At 39.4% G+C, this 20,283-nt stretch overlaps 2 protein-coding genes across 2 annotated transcripts; both read right to left on the reverse strand.

Moving 5' to 3' along the window:
• Window positions 1–917: 917 nt before the first annotated feature.
• Window positions 918–10,179, reverse strand: LOC138404051 (facilitated trehalose transporter Tret1-like). Its single transcript, XM_069506963.1, has 8 exons — window positions 10,055–10,179; window positions 7,817–7,972; window positions 7,178–7,376; window positions 6,964–7,029; window positions 6,259–6,449; window positions 3,926–4,308; window positions 3,108–3,219; window positions 918–2,029 (listed from the first exon to the last, which is right to left on the reverse strand). Exons 1-8 carry the CDS (start codon window positions 10,104–10,106, stop codon window positions 1,764–1,766), a joined length of 1,425 nt encoding a protein of 474 aa, XP_069363064.1. The 5' UTR covers window positions 10,107–10,179; the 3' UTR covers window positions 918–1,763.
• Window positions 10,180–11,646: 1,467 nt separating this feature from the next.
• On the reverse strand, window positions 11,647–20,175 carry LOC138404052 (facilitated trehalose transporter Tret1-like). Its single transcript, XM_069506968.1, has 7 exons — window positions 19,591–20,175; window positions 18,195–18,350; window positions 16,558–16,756; window positions 15,639–15,829; window positions 14,730–15,112; window positions 13,701–13,812; window positions 11,647–13,096 (listed from the first exon to the last, which is right to left on the reverse strand). Exons 1-7 carry the CDS (start codon window positions 19,640–19,642, stop codon window positions 12,831–12,833), a joined length of 1,359 nt encoding a protein of 452 aa, XP_069363069.1. The 5' UTR covers window positions 19,643–20,175; the 3' UTR covers window positions 11,647–12,830.
• Between the last annotated feature and the right edge of the window lie 108 nt (window positions 20,176–20,283).

A 20,283-nucleotide genomic window follows, 5' to 3' on the forward strand; every position in this document is an offset into this window, starting at 1 on the left:
AAATAACTGTAATAAATAGTTTCGGCCAATGAAAATGGTTTATTAAAAGTAGCAATATTGCACATCTCTAACGCTTACAATATTTCTGTCGCTTGTGGCGTCGCTTTCCTAGAAACCCCTAGCTTCGTGATACAAGGATTAAGGGAGACAGAGGCAGATGACATCCATGTAGCAATAAATATAGGTGTCTGTGCCCCGTCCGATAACTCTGATTTATGTCAATTTACAGTGACATATTACGGGGAACACGTAAAGTTGTAAAATGTTTAGGAACCAAGTGACCTAATGAGGAACAGATTGGCCTAGTTATAAACCTTATTTAAAGCACAGCCCCACAGACGGAAAAGACTGGCATCGAGGCGAGGCTACGAGTTAGAAAGAGAAAAACATCTAGTTAAATTAATGAAGCAAACGATTGTAAGAAATAATTGTCTGTGAAATATCACCTGTGAAATAGCCGTGAAGAAAAATAATGAAATTTCACTAAATCAATATGATTTCGAAGTAGCAATAATAGCCATCTATAACGCTTACAATATTTCGGTCGCTTGTGGCGTCGCTTTCCTAGAAACCCCTAGCTTCGTGATACAAGGATTAAGGGAGGTGACAGATGACAACGTTTTCCGTGTCGCAATAAATATAGGTGCCTGTGCCCCGTTCGATAACCCCGATTTATGTCGAATTACAGTGACATATTACGGGGAACACGGAAACTTTGCTAATAAGGTTACCAAGCTACGTTTTTCCATAAGATAGGCTGTTTAGGAACCGAGTGACCTAGTAAGGAACTAATGACCTAGTTAGGCACAGATTGACCTAGTTAAAACTTAACAGAGCGGAACGCCCATATAAAGAAATCGAGTGGCGTCGAGGTGAGATTTTAAAAATATGGGCACGTTACTTCCGTCCAAAAAAAACTTTAGAAAGAGATAGCGGTTTTCTAGAGCTTTGTCTCTGTCGTTGAGACCGACGTAGTCACCAGCTTATCTGTTCTTTCAAGGGCTAACTTGTATTGGCATAAAAAAATAGCCGTTATGTGATACGTGGACAACTGTGACCTACATATAGTACGCGACAGCTCGAGATGGTAATCGGGGTATGAGTCGGGGGGATGCGCCGCATAGCTGCGCTATCCCGCAACGTGTTAGCGGCTTAGCGCAGGGGCTGTGCGGGGCGTCCCCACCTCGATTGCCATCTCGACCTGTCGCGTACTATACGTATAATTTGATCTTCTATATTTATTTTCACAAACAAGCACTATTCGATATACAAATATTAACAGAACAATCTAAATATACACCTAGTTAGATTATCCTATCAATGTTTATATAACAAATTGCTTCAATAAGAGGGAGGATTCACAAACTAGATCAGTAGGCCCCGAGTAACGTGATACTTGTCACAAGTGCTCATTAGATCTATAAATGGCTTAAAGGGACTACAAGGCTGTATTAGAGTGGTACTAAGGCTGTATAAGAGTAGACTAATAAAATAGGAAGACGTTCTTATTGAGTTGGAGTAAAACTTTCGATATATGTATATACCTGAGGACACACAATTCAGTTAGGTAGGTCCAATTTCGAGAAAGAGTTCAACCGTCGAATCCAACTCCATTGTGGGTCCTCCAATGGGTGGGTACCCATACTCAAACAAATCGTGTGCAGACAGGCCGGTGTTCTGGTAGTAGTAATAGGTACCTAATTGAAATAGTTTGCTTGTGTGGAGTGTACAGGGTGTGATTAAACGAACACATATAAAGTTATTTATGATAAACTTTCTTGAATCTCCATCAAACTTTTCCCTTTCGTCTCTGGGATAAAGAATATAGTAAACAGAACCGCACAAGCGCATGTACATGAGAAGAACCAGAACGCCACATGTCCGCCGACGGTCGCCAACAATGCCCCAAAAGCTGTGGTCACCATGAACCCAAACATCCATGATATCGTCATGGTTACAGTAGAACCCTTGCTTCTGACGTTACTTGTGAACACCTCCCCTATTATTGCGTTGGGAATTATACCAAGACCTGAAATGAAAGCAACGAATTATCATCAATATAATATTATATTAGGTAAAAAAAAGGGTACAGTGCGTGCCGCTAAAACTTAGAAATGAGTCCCGGTACGATCAAGGTGTAATAGCTCTCTATCTCCCATCCATTAAGAAGGTTCCCGTTTTTACCTGAAGGGTGTGCTTTTGAAGATACAAGGGTTGGAAGTTTCGCCCTATAGAAATTTCTAGAAAAGTCGAGAACATGCGGGAGTTTTCGAGAGAATTTCACAGAATATCCCAGATCATTGTAGAACATTCCAGAACATTCTCAAATGTGTGTCGAATATTCTGGAATCTGGAAGACTTTTCTCTATGCGTAAAGCTATCTGCTGATAGGGCTATAAAGCAAGATCTGTCGTGGGTTCGAACGTTCTAGAACATTCTGGAATGTTCGGGAATAGTTTGTAATGTTCAGGAATACACTTACTACGCGGGCGAAGCCGCGGGGCAAAAGCTAGTACATAAATAAATATAAAGGACAATGCTCAAAATGTAAGTATGTGAAAAAACCTCATCATTATTTTTGTAAACTTTACTCGCTGTATTCTAAAGTGACCCCATAGACTGCACGTATAAAAGGAAGAACATTCGTTCTAAATAACCGTCTACAATGCCGTGTAGAGTTTTCTCACTATTACTCTATACTACTATTACTCACTCAGGATTAAAATTATAACTGCCATACCCTCTCCGGGATAGCGCACTTTAGTCTTAGACGTCAGCATTTCTTATTCTTAATATTAAATACAGATCAAAATGGCGAACCGGCAGGAAACGAATCCGTGTCTCCTGGGATCGCACCCGATGCTCTGAACTTTAAGCTACGGTTCGTTTGCTACCAGTGACGAAATTTGTGATATGTATGTTCTCAGTACTGAAGCGACTGTTAATGTTATCTAGTAGCGACACTTTGCAGCTATCGAAACTACTTTCAAAGGCCATGGATGTTTCTAGATGAAATCCCAGACAAACGCTAACTTGTTAATGAAAAATAAAGTATTAAGAAGAAATCTAAAGTAAATAATAAAATGGTGATAATAATTAAAATTTACCCGAATCATAGCCAATGTAGAATAAAATCAGAAGCACTAACGGTAACCACTTTACATTTTCAACAACAGAATTTCCAATGTGGTCCAAGTAAAAGTATAACCCAAGTATGAACTGAAAACAAAATGAACAAATAAGATGAATATTTATAACAAAACAATAAGTAAGAATAAAGAAAAATTAGTGGCTGACAAATAATAATTAAGTTGCTGAAAGATTCATGATAGAAGACAATTTTTATACCTATACTTGTAAATTCATTATCAGCATCATCAACCGATAGACGTCCACTGCTGGAAATAGGTCTCTTGGAGGGACTTCCACACGCCACGGTCTTACGCTGCCTGAATCCAGCGACTCCCTACGACTCGTCTGATGTCGTCCGTCCACCTAGTAAGGAGTCTTTCAACGCTGCTTCTTCCAGCGTGAGGTCGCCATTCCAGCACCTTGAGACCCCAACGTCTATCAGTTTAACGAACTATGTGCCCTGCCCATTGCCACTTCAGCTTCGCAACCATTTGAGCTGTGTCGGTTACTTTAGTTCTCCTATAGGATCTCCTCGTTTCTAATTCAATCACATAGAGAAACTCCAAGCATAGCTCTCTCAATCGCCCGCTGAGTGACTCTGAGCTTTCTTATGAGGCCCATAGTTAGCTAGACCATGTCTCGGATCCATATGTCATCACTGGCAACACGCACTGTTCGAAAACTTTGGTCTTCAATCACTGAGGAATTTTGGACAAGAAGACGTCATCTCGATACTTGTAGATTAACAAATCAATATTTATTGAGATATTAATACTTAGTAAAAAATATTTACCATACTTAAAGAACATAATGCACTAGACATTATCAAAATGACTCTTCTTCCAGCTCTTTCGATAAAAAATGGCGTCAAGCTACTTCCTGATAGCTGGAAACACCCAATCACGATCATAGATATATTGGAACTTATTGATGATCCTGCCATATCAAAAATGGCTGCCGAAAAGAAAACTATACCCAAAACCCCACTGCAATGTTGTAAAACGTTAATTACAACGACTATAAACAATGATTTTCTGTTACTTTTCACACTAATTAATTCTATCCACTCCTTTTTAGTATTTGTTCCAGTAATTTCTTTTTTATTTTCTAACAGTTTGTCTTTATCCTCCAATCTGTCCAAGTCTGTTAACACTTTTATTAGTTCCTTATCTTTACCTGCAAAACATTATTACCCAAATTAAAGCCATCTAATCTAGAAAAAAACCGGCCAAGTGCGAGTCAGGCTCGCGCAATGAGGGTTCCCCGTACTACAGTCGTATTTTTTCGACATTTTGCACGATAATTCAAAAACTATGATGCATAAAAATAAATAAAAATCTGTTTTAGAATGTACAGGTGAAGACCTTTCATATAATACCCCACTTGATATAGTTATCTCACTTCGAAAGTTGAAAATACTAATTATTAGTTCATGATTACAATTTAATTTTTTTTTGTGTGATCTAACCCTAAATTTACGGTTTTCAGATTTTTCTCCAAAATATGTCAGCTATAAGATCTACCTACCTGCCAAATTTCATGATTCTAGGTCAACGGGAAGTACCCTGTAGGTTTCTTGACAGACAGACAGACAGACAGACAGACAGACAACAAAGTGATCCTATAAGGGTTCCGTTTTTCCTTTTGAGGTACGGAACCCTAAAAATACAAAGTTTATTAAAGAGCCGTTTGATGAGCATAATATTATTATTGTATGGTACGTGACAGTTCGAGATGGCAATCGGGGTATGAGGCGGAGGGACGCCCCCACATACCCGTATATCACCCGCGCTCGCCCACACCGGGTTAGCGCGGGGGCTGTGCGGGTGTGCAGGGCGTTCCCACCCCGATTGTCATGCCGATCCGTCGCGAACTATACTACACTGTCTACAAATCTACATGAATAAAATTTATTCGTTTAAAAGATAGGTACGACTTTTGAAGTCATGAGACTATTTGTTACAGTGTGATTAAATTGTATTATGAACACTGACATCATGAAATAAATTCCTTATTTATCCGTGACCTTGTTTTGTCCTAACAAAGATAATGAAAGCAAAACTGCATTTTAATTATTATTTCACGTTGCCGACAATTTTACGGCGATTACGCACTCATCCGATCCGAGTCCGTGAAAACAGGTACATGCTCCTTTTTATTTTGTATGGCAGCTTATGAAATATGTCGTAGATAACCACTGGTATATATAGGGGGGTAAGGGGGTGCGCTAACATCTTAGCACCCCAAATGTCAACCTCACCTGCACGTGGTGCCCCCTGCGAATCAGCGGACGAGGATATGACGACCGAAGAATGGCGGGATAACCATTCCATATGGCTTGGCTTTAAATAATACAGACCAGAGACGGGCAGCAGCGTCACTGGTGCGAAATAGCCTACAGCCCTGCGCTGACCAACCCGCCTGCCCAGCGTGGTCAGTAGGGGCACTACTTCTAATGAGCAGCGCCAATTTGGCGCGCTCTTGGAAAGGCCTATGTCCAGCAGTGGACGCAAACAGGCTGATGGATTGGAACCACTGGTATTATTCTCACGGATGACGGATAGAACTCAGATGACAGAAGTGCAGTAATCGCCGTTATAGTCCCATATTGAAAGTTGTTTATGGCAAAGTAGAGTATAATAATCTTAATATATAAAAGAAAAAGGTGACTGACTGACTGACTGATCTATCAACGCACAGCTCAAACTACTGGACGCATCGGGCTGAAATTTGGCATGCAGATAGCTATTATGACGTAGGCATCCGCTAAGAAAGGATTTTTGAAAATTCAACCCCTAAGGGGGTGAAATAGGGGTTTGAAATTTGTGTAGTCCACGCGAACGAAGTCGCGAGCATAAGCTAGTATATATAAAGTACAGTGATTCGCTTTTCAGTTAGCACCCTTTTTGCATGATCTTTATCACTTACCTATATTTGCTGATTCAGTGTGGAACACTGAGCTAATTTGACATTTATTTTTAATCCATTGCAGGTTTTCTAGGAAAGAGTATTTTAAAATCACTGAGTAAAGCAGCAATGTAGAGCTAACCAATGTCAAATGAGCTCAAATGATATTATTCAGTGTTAGACACAGAAGATGCTATACGTATAGCCATTACAACTAACCTTGTATTATGTAAAATATCGGCGTCTCTGGCAACCAAAGTAGACAAAATATGTAAACGAGGCTTAAAGACAAAGGTAGATAAGTCGTTGCATGGTAAGAAACAAATGGTCCGTAAGAGAACATTAGTATTGAGCCCAGTGTGGTGAATATTCCAATAGCTGACAAGAGTATACCTCTGATATTTGTTGATCTGTAAAAAACATTAATATGCATTAGTATAAATTAGCGGATATTCGGCGTGTGTTACTACGCTAAAAAACATCTTCCCATTATTGCCTTTCTAATGAAACAGGGTTGGGGCACATTGGTTGGATAGTTTCAAAGTCCATAACGGACATAGGTAGAAACATTTTTGTGTTTTATATTATTAAGAAAAAGATTCCTGGAAAGGCTTAGAATTCTTAGAAAGCAAAAGATTCCGAAGGTAGCCAAGGGGACTATATTCTAAGCCTCCGTTCTCCGTCCGTCTGTCTATCTGTCAGCGGGCTTTATCATTTCACCAATACCCTCCAAATTCATGACACCTATTACACCAATCGCTATACCCACGAGGAATCTGCTGATGTAAAGCATTGCCAAGTTTGTTGGTGCTGCCATCAGTGTATAAGATACGGCTAAACAGAATCCTTCAAAATATATAAAACAAGGCACAGAGAGAGAAGGTATAAGATAGCAAAAGACTGATGTATAAAAGGTATACTTACGCGATTTCACCAATATACACCAAATTCATGACACCTATTACACCAATTGCTATGCCCACGAGGAATCTGCTGATGTAAAACATTGCCAAGTTTGTTGGTGCTGCCATCAGTGTATAAGATACGGGTAAACAGAATCCTTCAAAATATATAAAACAAGGCACAGAGAGAGAAGGTATAAGATAGCAAAAGACTGATGTATAAAAGGTATACTTACGCGATTTCACCAATATACACCAAATTCATGACACCTATTACACCAATTGCTATGCCCACGAGGAATCTGCTGATGTAAAGCATTGCTAAGTTCCTTGCTGCGGCCATCAGTGTGTAAGATACGGCTAAACAGAGTCCTCCAAATATAAAGCAAGGCTTTCGTCCTTTCGTGTTTGACAGCCATACTGTTATGTATGGACCTGCAAAATAATCAACATCATAATCATGATCAACCCCTCGCCAGTTCTCTGCTTAGCAAGGGTCTCCCCTCAGAATGAGAAGGAAGTTCACCACGTTGGCAAAGTGTGGATTGGCAGACTTCACATACCTTAGAGAATTTTCAGACATGCAGGTTTCCTCACAACGTTTTTCTTCACCGTTAAAGCAAGTGATATTTAATTGCTTAAAACCCACAAACACGTGGTGAAATGGTGCCAAGAATACTGGCTGAATTTCCGCGCTGGACAGCCAAGCAATCCTTTCCTACCTTCCCTCCTTCCTCATTTCCGAAATCCTTTGCGCCAAAAATGAGTCAGCTTTTCTGTCACCAGATGAGGCAAAATTCTTTCGGAATCTATGAAAGCATAAGAATATACCCAGGTACATCGATGAATGCATGTAGTTATGGACAAATACATACCAGGGATTGCCCCTAAGTAAGTTATAGTTGCGACCAGGGACAACTGTGTTTCAGTCAGTAAGTACGGGAGTGGTGACTGTTCAAGGTCGCGTAGTTTTGGTATCACAGGCCCCGTCCATGAAAGGGTGTAGCCACATATCATCTGTCCCAAGTATACTGAAAAGATAGAGATACAAGCAATGATAATATTGAACCTACTTACTATACACGGTGAAGTGGCTGAACGATTTTCCCTCAGTACTACCTACTATCAAAACATAGAGTTAAACTTAAAATAAAAACCGGCCAAGTGCGAGTCAGGCTCGCGCAATGAGGGTTCCGTACTACATTCGTATTTTTTCGACATTTTGCACGATAATTCAAAAACTATGATGCATAAAAATAAATAAAAATCTGTTTTAGAATGTACAGGTGAAGACCTTTCATATGATATCCCACTTGATATAGTCACTCACTTCGAAAGTTGAAAATACTAATTATTAGTTCATGACCACAATTTTTTTTTTTTGTGTGATCCAACCCTAAATTCACGGTTTTCAGATTTTTCCCCAAATGTCAGCTATAAGATCTACCTACCTGCCAAATTTCATGATTCTAGGTCAACGGGAAGTACCCTGTAGGTTTCTTGACAGACAGACTGACAGACAGACAGACAGACAGACAACAAAGTGATCCTATTAGGGTTCCGTTTTTCCTTTTGAGGTACGGAACCCTAAAAAATGTTTTTGTTTTGAAATATTTAAAAAAAAGGAATATAATATAGAGGAATATTTTAAAAAAAAGGTCATTCATTCCACTCATACGGCACAGTATGCCGTATGAGTGAGTATTCCGGGCATAACCACAGGCCATAAACTATCAGATTATTGCCGGATCAGACATACGCTTCTGGTGCTACAGAAAGTCTTCTGACAGACACTAATCTTTGATTATAATATGTGACTGACCTTAATTAGCACGCATTTACTCAAATTGTCTAACGACCTCTCAAAAAAAATTAAATTACCTTTAATTAAGTACCTATATACGGCCTTGACTGACACTGAAATGATTAATATCGTATATTAGTAACGACACGCAAGAGACGTAGTCGGTCCGTAAGAGGTCCGTTTTTCCGTGTGGAAAATCCGTCATGGATTGCCAGCCACGGCGTAGTGCGGTGCTAATATTAGACTCGTACCGACTTATTTGATTTTTTTTTAATTTAATATAATTTAAGGTAATATTCAAACACCACTTACAATGGTAAAATGTAAGAGCTATGCGATACTGTAGGAGTAGGTACCTCAGCGTAAATACATAGTATAGTACCTACGCGGCAGAAAATAATGTACATCGACCTTTAGAAAGAGATAGCGGTTTTGTAGAGCATTGTCTCTGTCGTTGAGACCGACAAAACGTAACATGGGTATGAATGACAGAGAAAACTAACAAACTCTACAAAGCCGAAATCTCATTCTAAAGGTCAATGTACATTATTTTCTGCCGTGTACCTTACAATGAATTATTATTTTTTGACGACCTCCCTGGCGCAGTGGTAAGTGTGTGGTAGTGAGAGGTCCCGGATTCGATTCCAGGCAGGGATTTGGAATTTTATGATTTTTAAATTTCTGGTCGGGCCTGCTAGGAGGCTTCGGCCGTGGCTAGTTACCACCCTACCGACATAGCCGTGCCGCCAAGCAATTTAGCGTTCCGGTACGATGCCGTGTAAAAACCAAAGGGGTATATGGGTTTAATAAAAACTGCCCTACCCCGCCCAGAAGGGTGATTCGCTAACTCAGTTTCTAACACTGAACGATAGCCACGGAGCTCATTTTTTAATCCGTTGAAGGTTTTCTACGAAAAAATATTTCAATGTCACCCAGTGAAGCAGCAATGTAGAACCAACCAACCTCGGTGGCTATCATTTAGTGTTAGACACTGAGTTAGAGAATCACTTATCAGGTTAGCCCGCTTCCATTTTAGATTGCATCATCACTTACCACCAGGTGAGACAGCAGTCAAGGGCTAACTTGAGCCTCAATAGCTCAACTGGTAAAGGAGTGGACTGAAAGGTCGACGGTTCAAACCCCGCCCGTTGCACTTAATTGTCGTACCTACTCCTAGCACAAGCTTCACGCTTAGTTGGAGAGAAAAAAGGGGAATATTAGTCATTTAACATGGCTAATGTTCTTTAAAAAAAAAAAAAAACTCGTATCTGAATAAAAATAAAAATAAAAATTTAAACTCTTAACTTACTACATGAAGATATAATCACTTGACGCTGAACGCCGGTAATAGGTAAAAACATAATTTTATTTCATTTGCGAAGACAACACTAGGTCTCAACACACACATCCACGTTAGTCAGACTTGTAAACAATACTAGCTGTATAATATAATATTTTGCTCAAAATTTCATGACTCAGTACCTACTTACCTAAGGGTCAGCACAGACGGGCGACTCGACATGCGTGACAACGACACGCTAGGTCTGTTAACAATAGTGTCGCTACCCAACTACTGCTTATTATTTACTAGCTGATACCTGCGGCTTCGTCCGCGTGGAATTAGGTTTTTAAAAATCCCGTGGGAACTCTTTGATTTTCCGGGGAAAAAAATAGCTTATGTCACTCTCCAGGTCTTTATCTATACCCATGCAAAAAATCACGTCAATCCGTTGCACCGTTACGACGTGATTGAAGGATAAACCAACAAAGCAACAAACCAACAAATAAACACACTTTCGCATTTATAATAAGGGAACTGATATTTATTTTTTACGATAAACATAAGAATAATATTGCACGTATTCTATTTCATTCGTAGAATAGAAAACATTTATTTAACAAACACAGTGAAAAATAACATAATAAAAGCGAAGCAGTACCTACGAATGTGAGGAACACCAATATTGACCGGACTATAATATAATTTGTATCCCGTAGTGTGTAGTGAGCTTTATACCTCGACACGTGTCAAGCCAGTGCAAGTTCAACAAATCTTATAGCTTCAGATAAGGTTCATAATTGTCTGAAATTATTATATTTATCTAATACAATAATTACACTATTCAGGTCAACAAGGTAAACGCGAGGTGTATTAAAAATTACTTTTTCCCGTGACACGTGATTTGAGGTTTTTTTGAAGATTCTGCAGAAATTCTCATAAATGTGAATTTTTTTTGGGATAAAAGGCTAGATAGTAGGCTGTATTCAGGATAGCTATTTCCATTCCCAACCAAATCGGTTCGAAAAGCGGCAGGTTGTCGTTAATTTAGGTTTTTTAACGGAAAAAAATCTAATTTAATCTCGGAAAAATCTGAAAACCGTGAATTTGTGCACAAAAAAAATTTAATTGTGGTCATAAACTAACAATTAGTAATTACAATTTTCGAAGTAAGATAACTATATCAAGTGGGCTTATCATATGAAAGGGCTTCATCTGTGCATTCTAAAACAGGTTTTTATTTATTTTTATGCATCATAGTTTTTGAATTAGGTATCGTGCAAAATGTGAAAAAGTACGACTGTAGTACGGAACCCTCGTTGCGCGAGCCTGACTCGCACTTGGCCGGTTTTTTAAATATCTCGTGGGAAATTTTTGATTTTCCGCGATATAAAACCTATGTACCTAATAACTACGTTCCCAGAATGCAGTTTGCCCTATTTGTCAGTATTTACAGAATTAATCGCAAACTTCCACTGCTGGACATAGGTCTCTTGTAGGGACGTCCACACGCCACGGTCTTACGCCGCCTGAATCCAGCGGGTCCCTGCGACTCGTCTGATGTCGTGTTGGGACCCCAACGTCTATCGGTTTTACTAGTCCCTCATAAATAAAACACTGACTGAGTTTTATACTTTTTTTATAATTTAAAATATTACAATAAAACTTATTGCTAGCATAAATTATAATAACTATACAAATCATGTCCTGGAAAAGTGCACAGAATACTGACTGCAATTTCGCGCTGGACAGCCAGGCTGATCTTTTGACCAAAAAATGAGCCAGCCGTTGTGTTACTAGATGAGGCAATTAACGGCAGTAAATAAAAAAATACCTCTTAATATTTTTTTACAACAGTTTCGTATTTACAAAATTGTTATCTATGGCACTTAAAAATACAGTAATAATAGATAATTATTACAGTAGTGTTAGAACGCCAATCGCATCGAATATAAATTAAAAATTAAACTAACAGCCTTCCGATTTCCGAGACATGGTCATGATAATAAATTATGTCTGATGATGATGATGATGATGATGATGATGATAAATAGTCTTCTATGAATAACTAGCTCATACCCGCGACTTTGTCCGCATGGACTGCACAAACTTCGAACTCCTATACTTTATCTCCTTACGGCTTAAAATTTCAAAGATGTCACATCACAGCCTGATCTGTTTAGTAGTTTGAGTTGTGTGTTGATAAATCAGTCAGTTAGTCATCAGTCAGTCACCTTTTACTTTTATATCATCATGATCAACCCATAGCCGGCTTACTACAGAAGACGGGTCTCGTCTCAATACGAGAAGGGTTTGACCATAGTCCACCACGCTGGCCAAGTGCGGATTGGCAGACTTCCCACACCCTTGAGAACATTATGGAGAACTCTCAGGCATGCAGGTTTCCTCACGATGTTATCCTTCACCGATAAAGCGAGTGATATTTAATTTCTTAAAACGCACATAACTCTGGAAAGGTAGAGGTGCATGCCCGGGATCGAACCCCCGACCTCCCGAAATGGAGGTGGAGGTCGTAACCACTATGCTATCACGGCTATACCGCTATAATTTTATATCAGTACCCTTATTATAAATGCGAAAGTGTGTTTGTTTGTTGGTTTGTCCTTCAATCTCGTCGCAACGGTGCAACGGGTTGACGTGATTTTTTGCATGAGTATAGATAAAGAGCTGAAGAGTGACACGGGTTACTTTTTATCCCGGAAAATCAAAGAGTTCCCACGGGATTTTTAAAAACCTAATTCGCATCGGCATCGGCATCGGCTAGTATTTAGATAAATTCTAGAACTTATGATAAAGCTGCTTGGATCTCCAACAGTGTCTTCCCTTTTGTCTCTGGTACAAAGACAATTGTAAAGAAAACTGCGAACGCGCATACACCGGAGAAGAACCAGAACGCGGTGTGCCCGCCGACGGTCTCCAGCAATGCACCGAACGCTGTGGTCACCAGGAAGCCACACAGCCATGATGACGTCATCGCTACAGTGGAACCTTTGCTCCTAACACTGGTTGTGAACATTTCCCCTATTATCGTATTTGGGATTGAGCCGAGACCTGAAAACAGAAATTATTTTAATAGAACTAGATGATGCCCGCGACTTCGTCCGCGTTAATTCTAAATTATTCTCATCATCATCATCATCATCATCATCATCAATAGACGTCTACTGGTGGACATACGTCTCTTGTAGGGACTTCCACACGCCACGGTCTTGCGCCGCTTGTATCCAGCGGCTCCCTGCGACTCGTCTGATTTCCGTCCGTCCACCTAGTGGGGAGTCTTCCAATGCTGCGTCTTCCGGTGCGAGGTCGCCATTCCAGCACCTTGGGACCCCAACGTCTATCGGTTGTACGAACTATGTGCCCTGCCCATTGCAGCTTCGCAACCCGTTGAGCTATGTCGGTTACTCTAGTTCTCCTACGGATCTCCTCATTTTTGATCTGATCACGTAGAGAAACTCCAATTATTCTTATAGTAGGTACTTTTCTATTATTTGCACGGAAACAATAAAAAATAATAATTAAAAAAAACTGTAATAAAATCGTAATTCAATTAAAGCTAATAAACGCGTCCCATCTTAGGCCACATCACCACTTTCCATCAGGTATGATTGTGGTCAAGCGTTTTCCTATAATGAATTTTAAAAAATGTACTTACCAAAATCATAACTAAGAAAGAAAATGATCAAAGCCACCAATGGTAGCCACATTATGTAATATATTACAGAATGCCCGATGACGTCTAAGTAAAAGTATAATCCAAGTGTAAACTGAAAATGTAAGAAACACTATTAACAATATCTTCTTCTTCTTCTAAATATATTTAAAAAAATATTAAAAAAACCGACTTCCAAAACCACTACAAAGTAAAAAATAACTTTTGTTTCTAGTTTCTACACGTGTAGGAAGCGTGTAGGTATGTATGTTGAAGTCGGGCGAGCTGGACGCTTTGATTTCTAGTTTCTTTTATGCTCGACCGACTTCATACATGTACATACCTACACGTGTAGAAACTAGAAACAAAAGTTATTTTTTTCTTTGTAGTGGTTTTGGAAGTCGGTTTTTTAATTATTATTTTTTTAAGCTTTTTAGTGTAAGTAAGTATTTATCATTCATGATACCTACCTAAAATGTCATTGCTTGATACCTAAAATATCTGACTGATCTATCAACTACTGGACGGATCGGGCTGAAATTTGGCATGCAGATGGATTTGGATTATGACGTAGGCATCCGTTATGAAAGGATTTTTAAAAATTCAACCCCTAAAGGGATGAAATAGGGGTATGAAATTTGTGTAGTCCACGCGGACGAAGTCGCGAGCATAAGCTAGTTATGTATAAAAAGAAATGAGAAGATCCGTAGGAGAACCAGAGTAACCAACATAGCTCAGCGGGTTGCGAAGCTGAAGTGGCAATGGGAAGGGCACATAGTTCGATGAATCGATAGGCGTTGGGGTATCTAAGTGCTGAAATGGTGACCTCGCACCGAAAAGCGCAGCGTTGGAACTTGGAAGGCTTCCACTAGGTGGAAGCGAGTTTGAGGGGGCCGCTGGATTTGGTTGATGCAAGACCGTGACGTGTGGATTGTGGAAGTCATCTCATAATGAGCCTAAAGTTTCAAAAGAATAATTATTATTCATTAAAGTCATCATAAACTAAAAAAAAAAACTGTATAACTAACTTACCATACTTAAACAACATATTGAACTTGATATAATCAGAATCATTTTTCGTCCAGTGCTTTCAATAAAAAATGGTGTAATAGTACTGCCTACTAGTTGACAGCATCCAATTATGATCATGGATATATTGCCGTCTATTGGGGATCCAGCCATCTCAAAGATGGCGGCAGAGAAGAACGTCACCGCCATGATGCCACTGCCGTGTTGTAAAGCATTTATAACAATGACAACGAACAATGCTTTTCTATTACTTTTCGCGGAAAACAATTCAAGCCACTCTTTTTTAGTATTAGACTCTGCAAGTTCCTTGTTTGATACTAAAAATTCGTCTACGTCTTCTGATCTGCCCAAATCTTCCAACACCTGTACTACTTCTTTGTTTTTACCTGCAAATTAATTATTGATTTCATCATCATGATCAACCCATCCGCCGGCCCGATATGTATTTAAAAATTATTTGGAAATTTCCTTAAAGTGTAGTTACTTGAAACACTATAAATTTCCTTAAAGTGTAGTTACAAACGTCACAATTTTGACGACCTCCCTGGCGCAGTGGTGAGCGCTGTGGTCTTAATAGTGGGAGGTCCCGGGTTCGATTCCTGGCAGGGGTTTGGAATTTTATAATTTCTAAATTTCTGGTCTGGTCTGGTGGGAGGCTTCGGCCGTGGCTAGTTACCACCCTACCGGCAAAGCCGTGCCGCCAAGCGATTTAGCGTTCCGGTACGATGCCGTGTAGAAACCAAAGGGGTATGGGTTTAATAAAAACTGCCATACCCCTTCCAGGTTAGCCCGCTATCATCTTAGACTGCATCATCACTTACCACCAGGTGAGATTGCAGTCAAGGGCTAACTTGTATCTGAATAAAAAAAAAAAAAAAAAATTTAAAAAAATATATAGGAAAAAAAACGCACCCTGTAACGAATAGAAAATTGGTGACTCTGGTATCCATAATATTAGGATAAGGTGAAGTGTACTCAAAGCTATAGCAATGTAAGTTGTGCCACGATATGAAATATATGGTCCGGTGGAAAATACTAGTATGGAACCCACTGTGAACATTGTTCCAATGATTGATAGTAAAATTCCTCTGATTTTTGGAGATCTGTAAACAAAAAAGGAATTGTTAAAATAGGTGCCTACTACCAGTGGCGTGCACAGTGTTTGAAGCCAGGGTAGGCATTAGTTAGGTAGGAACCTGTTTACTGGCAGGTCATAATGAAAAATATGCATTGAGCTATTACAACTGGGGTAAGCGGTGCATTTATGCCTCTATGGCATCTACCCGAAGAAGAGCATGCTGTAGCCGCCAGTCCTAATTGAAATTGTACATTGTTAAAATGGGTATTTAATAGTTTGAACATACCCTAAGTCGTTTTTACGGTTCCGTACCTCAAAAGGAAATACCGGAAATACTTTGTTGTCTGTCTATCTGTCAAGAAACCTATAGGGTACTTCCCGTTGACCTAGAATCATGAAATTTAGCAGGTAGGCAAGTAGGCAGGTAGGATAGCAGACATTAGGGTAAAAATCTGAAAACCTTGAATTTGTGGTAAAAAAAAGGGTTTTGAACAAATAATTAGTATTTTCAACTTTTAAAGTAAGATTACTATGAGGGATTGCTTAGAACGCACACAACTCCGAAAAGTTAAAGGTGCTTGGGATCGAACCACCGACCTCCCGAATAGGTGGCAGACATCTGATTTTTTGATTTTGATTCTGAGACACAAGAGACCTAGGTATGTTCAATTCCAGCAGTGGACGTCTATCGGTTGATGGTGACGATGATGATGATGATATTTACTCGCAAATTAAAACATACTCAGTACTCACGCAATTTCGCCGATGTAAACAAAATTCACAACATTGATGGAGCCAGTCGCCACGCTTGCCAAGAATCTACCAACATACAGCATCGCTAGATTTCTCACTGTTGCCAGAATAATGTAGCTCGATATTGCCAGCAGAGCACAGGCTATCAGACAAGGCTTTCTGCCTCTTGTGTTTGATAACCAAGTCATTATATATGGACCTAAAATTGAAAGAAAAGAAAGTCATTTAAAACCTTTGATGAACAAAAAGGCTCAACCGATTTTGATAAGTGATACGTCATTAGATTCGTCTTGATAGCGCGAGTGTCACTGGGTACAATTCTTAAACAATCAAAATGGCGATAATATGCCGAAAAAGATGTAGTGCAAACCGCAGTCGGGGTCTTTTGAAAACTTCTAAATTACGTGATCTAATCAAAAAATTATAATTAGTAACTGATAACCAAAACGGCGAATTGACCTTTCACCAAAGTCAAAGTCATTTAATCAAAATAGGTAGGGATTAGATACCTAATTGATGTAATGATGATAATTAATTGCGTACCTAAACTTAAAACTAAAGCTACGAGGGTCCCAAACGCAGCCTGGTCTAAGAAGAACCCACAAGAAACTCAGCCGGGTAACTCATATTAAATAGGTTGTTTTTTTTTTTTTTAAATTTAAAAAAAAATTTTAGTCATGTTAAATGACTAATATTCCCCTTTCCTCTCCAACTAAGCGTCAGGCTTGTGCTAGGAGTGGGTACGACAATAGTGCAACGGGCAGGGTTTGAACCGTCGACCTTTCGGTTTTCAGTCCACTCCTTTACCGGTTGAGCTATTGAGGCTCATCACCCTATACGCGTAAAACTATCGAAACTGTTAAAGAAATTTATTCCCAAGCTTTTTTAAATCGTTACTAGCCGATGCCCGCGACTTAGTACGCGTGGATTTAGGTATTAAAAATCCCGTGGAAACTCTTTGATTTTCCGGGATAAAAAGTAGCCTATGTCACACTCCAGGTCGTAAATTATATCCTTGTTATACCCACGCAAAAAATCACGTCGATCCGTTGCTCCGTTGCGAAGTGATTGAAGGACAAACCAATAAACCAATAAACCAACAAAAAACAAACTTTCGCATTTATACCTAATAGGGGTAGTGAAATAGGGGTAGATTTTTCAATAAGTTTGCGATTTCCTTGCTAAAAATCGCGTCTATTTTGCTCTATTGCAGCGTGATTGAAGGACAAACTAACACACTTTCGCATTTATAACATGGGTCGGGATGAGAGCCTAGTGGCCTCTTACTCAAAACATCGTGAGGAAACCTGCATACCTGAGAGTTCTCCATAATGTTCTCGGTGGTGTGTGAAGTCTGCCAATCCGCATTTGGCCATCTGGTTAGTCTATGGCCAAAGCCTTCTCACTCTGAGAGGAGACACGTGCTCTGTAGTGAGCCGGCGGTTGATCATGATGATTATGATGATGCTTAAAGGTGAAGGAAAACATCGTGAGGAAACCTGCATGCCTGAGAGTTCTCCATAACGTTCTGGGCGGTGTGTTAAGTCTGGCAATCCGCACTTGGCCAGCTGGGTAGTCTATGGCCAAAAGTCCAAACCCTTCTCACTCTGAGAGGAGACCCGTATAAAAAAGCTCACCTGGTATTGCTCCCAAGTAAGCGAAGCTTCCGACTAGGGCCAGTTGTGTTTCAGTCAGCAAGTACGGGAGCGGGGACTGTTCCAGGTCGCGTAGTTTTGGTATCACAGGCCCCGACCAACCGCCCCCATAGCCACCCATGATTGGCCCTAAATATACTGAAAATAGTAATTTATAGTTTTACTAGCTTATGCTCGCGACTTCGTCCGCGTGGACTACACTTTCAAATCCCTATTTCCCTATATCCCTCAGGGGTTGAATTTTCAAAAATCCTTTCCTAGCGGATGCCTACGTTATAATAGCTATCTGCATGCCAAACATCCATCCTGTACTTTAAGCTGTGCGTTAATAGATCAGTCAGTCAATTCTTTTATATATTTAGATTATAGATTAAGGAGTTTAGCAACACTTGAAGTAATATATAAAAGCTTAGGTACCTACTTATAGAAAATATAATAAATATTCTATAGGATGTAACCACAAAAAAACTCGAAAAAGAACTAGTATTTTTCAAAAGTTCTCATCCGACTGTTTTTAAATCTAGTGGTCACAAAAAACTAGCCGCTAGCAATTAGCACAATATTAGTTCGGGCCTTTATACACCTGCGTTTGCAAAGGTGATCGTTATTATCAACTAGGAAACGCTGACATGTTTTGTGCCGGAATGTTGTAAGTCTAAACCTGTTTTAGTAACCTTGAACCTGTGTTTAATCATATTTTTACTAGGTGTTTGTTGCCAATTGTTCTAGGACGAATTTCCTCGTATCAGTTTGCGTCTACAACGTGCTATTTCGGAAAAGTATTTTTACCTGACAACGCTCAAAGCTATTCATCATTTATACCTAAAAACTTATGCTCGCGACTTCGTCCTCTTCACCACCCATACTTCACCCTCTTAGGGGTTGAATTTTCTAAACTCCTTACGTCATAATCCTGTCCTAATTTAAGTAGTTATAGATATTTAATAATAGCTATCTATCTGCATGCCAAATTTCAGCCCGATCCGTCCAGTAGTGAGCGCAGAAATCGTCCAGTGGGACCTACTGGTTTCACGTATGGCGTCGTTAAAGATTTTTCTTCTTGATATTATGTCACCATAATGTCAGCAACACTGGTTAGATTTCTCCTCAAATACAACTATATATATTTATATTATAGATATTTTACTAACAAATAGATTTAAGTTTCGTATACTAACCAACACCAATTTGATCCTTTTGTTGGTCGAATTAAAAACATATTATTTATTAATTTATTTATAATAGCTATCTGCATGCCAAATTTTAGCCTGATCGGTCCAGTAGTTTGAGCTGTGCGTTGATAGATCAGTCAATCAGTCACCTTTTCCTTTTAGATATTTAGATAAGAGCGAAAAAGAAATAAATTAATATGACTTACAGCATGAGCAAATGAGCACCTGTAATCGTGTGCCAGTAATTTGTAAAAACATTGTAAATCTTATTATCGATTAATAAATTGATAATATTCGCACAAACACCTGTCGCGTACCTCGCTCGATAGCAATTTAAATAATAAAATGCATATCTCTATTACTATTGACAGTCAATATCAAATGATAATCTTTAAAGACCGAGGCACAGTGCCGCATGCTCATACCGTATCTCAGTGGCTAGACTAAGTACAGTACCTGGCACGAAATACAACGACCTTTAGAAAGAGATAGCGGTTTCGTAGAGCGTTGTCTCTGTCGTTGAGACCGACAAAATAAACTGGTGTGTTTCCACATGAGACCGTTATTAGCAAAAACAATAGGATTAAGTCGTGGCGGGTGAATTCAAAAGTATCAGTACTGGTTGGTTTGCAACAAAATATATAAGGTGGAACCGGCTCCTTTAAAAATGAATGAGCTCTATGAGTGTTTGGTTTATTACCCCTATTATTTACGTGGCATGTCGAATGTAATCCTGTTGTTATTGATAATGCCGGTCTCAAGTGGAAACATGCCAGTTAATTTTGAATGCACTATAACATTTTAACAATTGACGTTTCACGTTGACTCTCCGTTTGCTCTCCGCCTATGCAGCTCGAGCCTAATAAGATTGAAAGGCGATAAATAAAAGTAACTTAGTG

The sequence above is a fragment of the Maniola hyperantus genome, chromosome 24 (assembly GCF_902806685.2).
Source record: "Maniola hyperantus chromosome 24, iAphHyp1.2, whole genome shotgun sequence".
Lineage (NCBI taxonomy): Eukaryota > Metazoa > Arthropoda > Insecta > Lepidoptera > Nymphalidae > Maniola > Maniola hyperantus.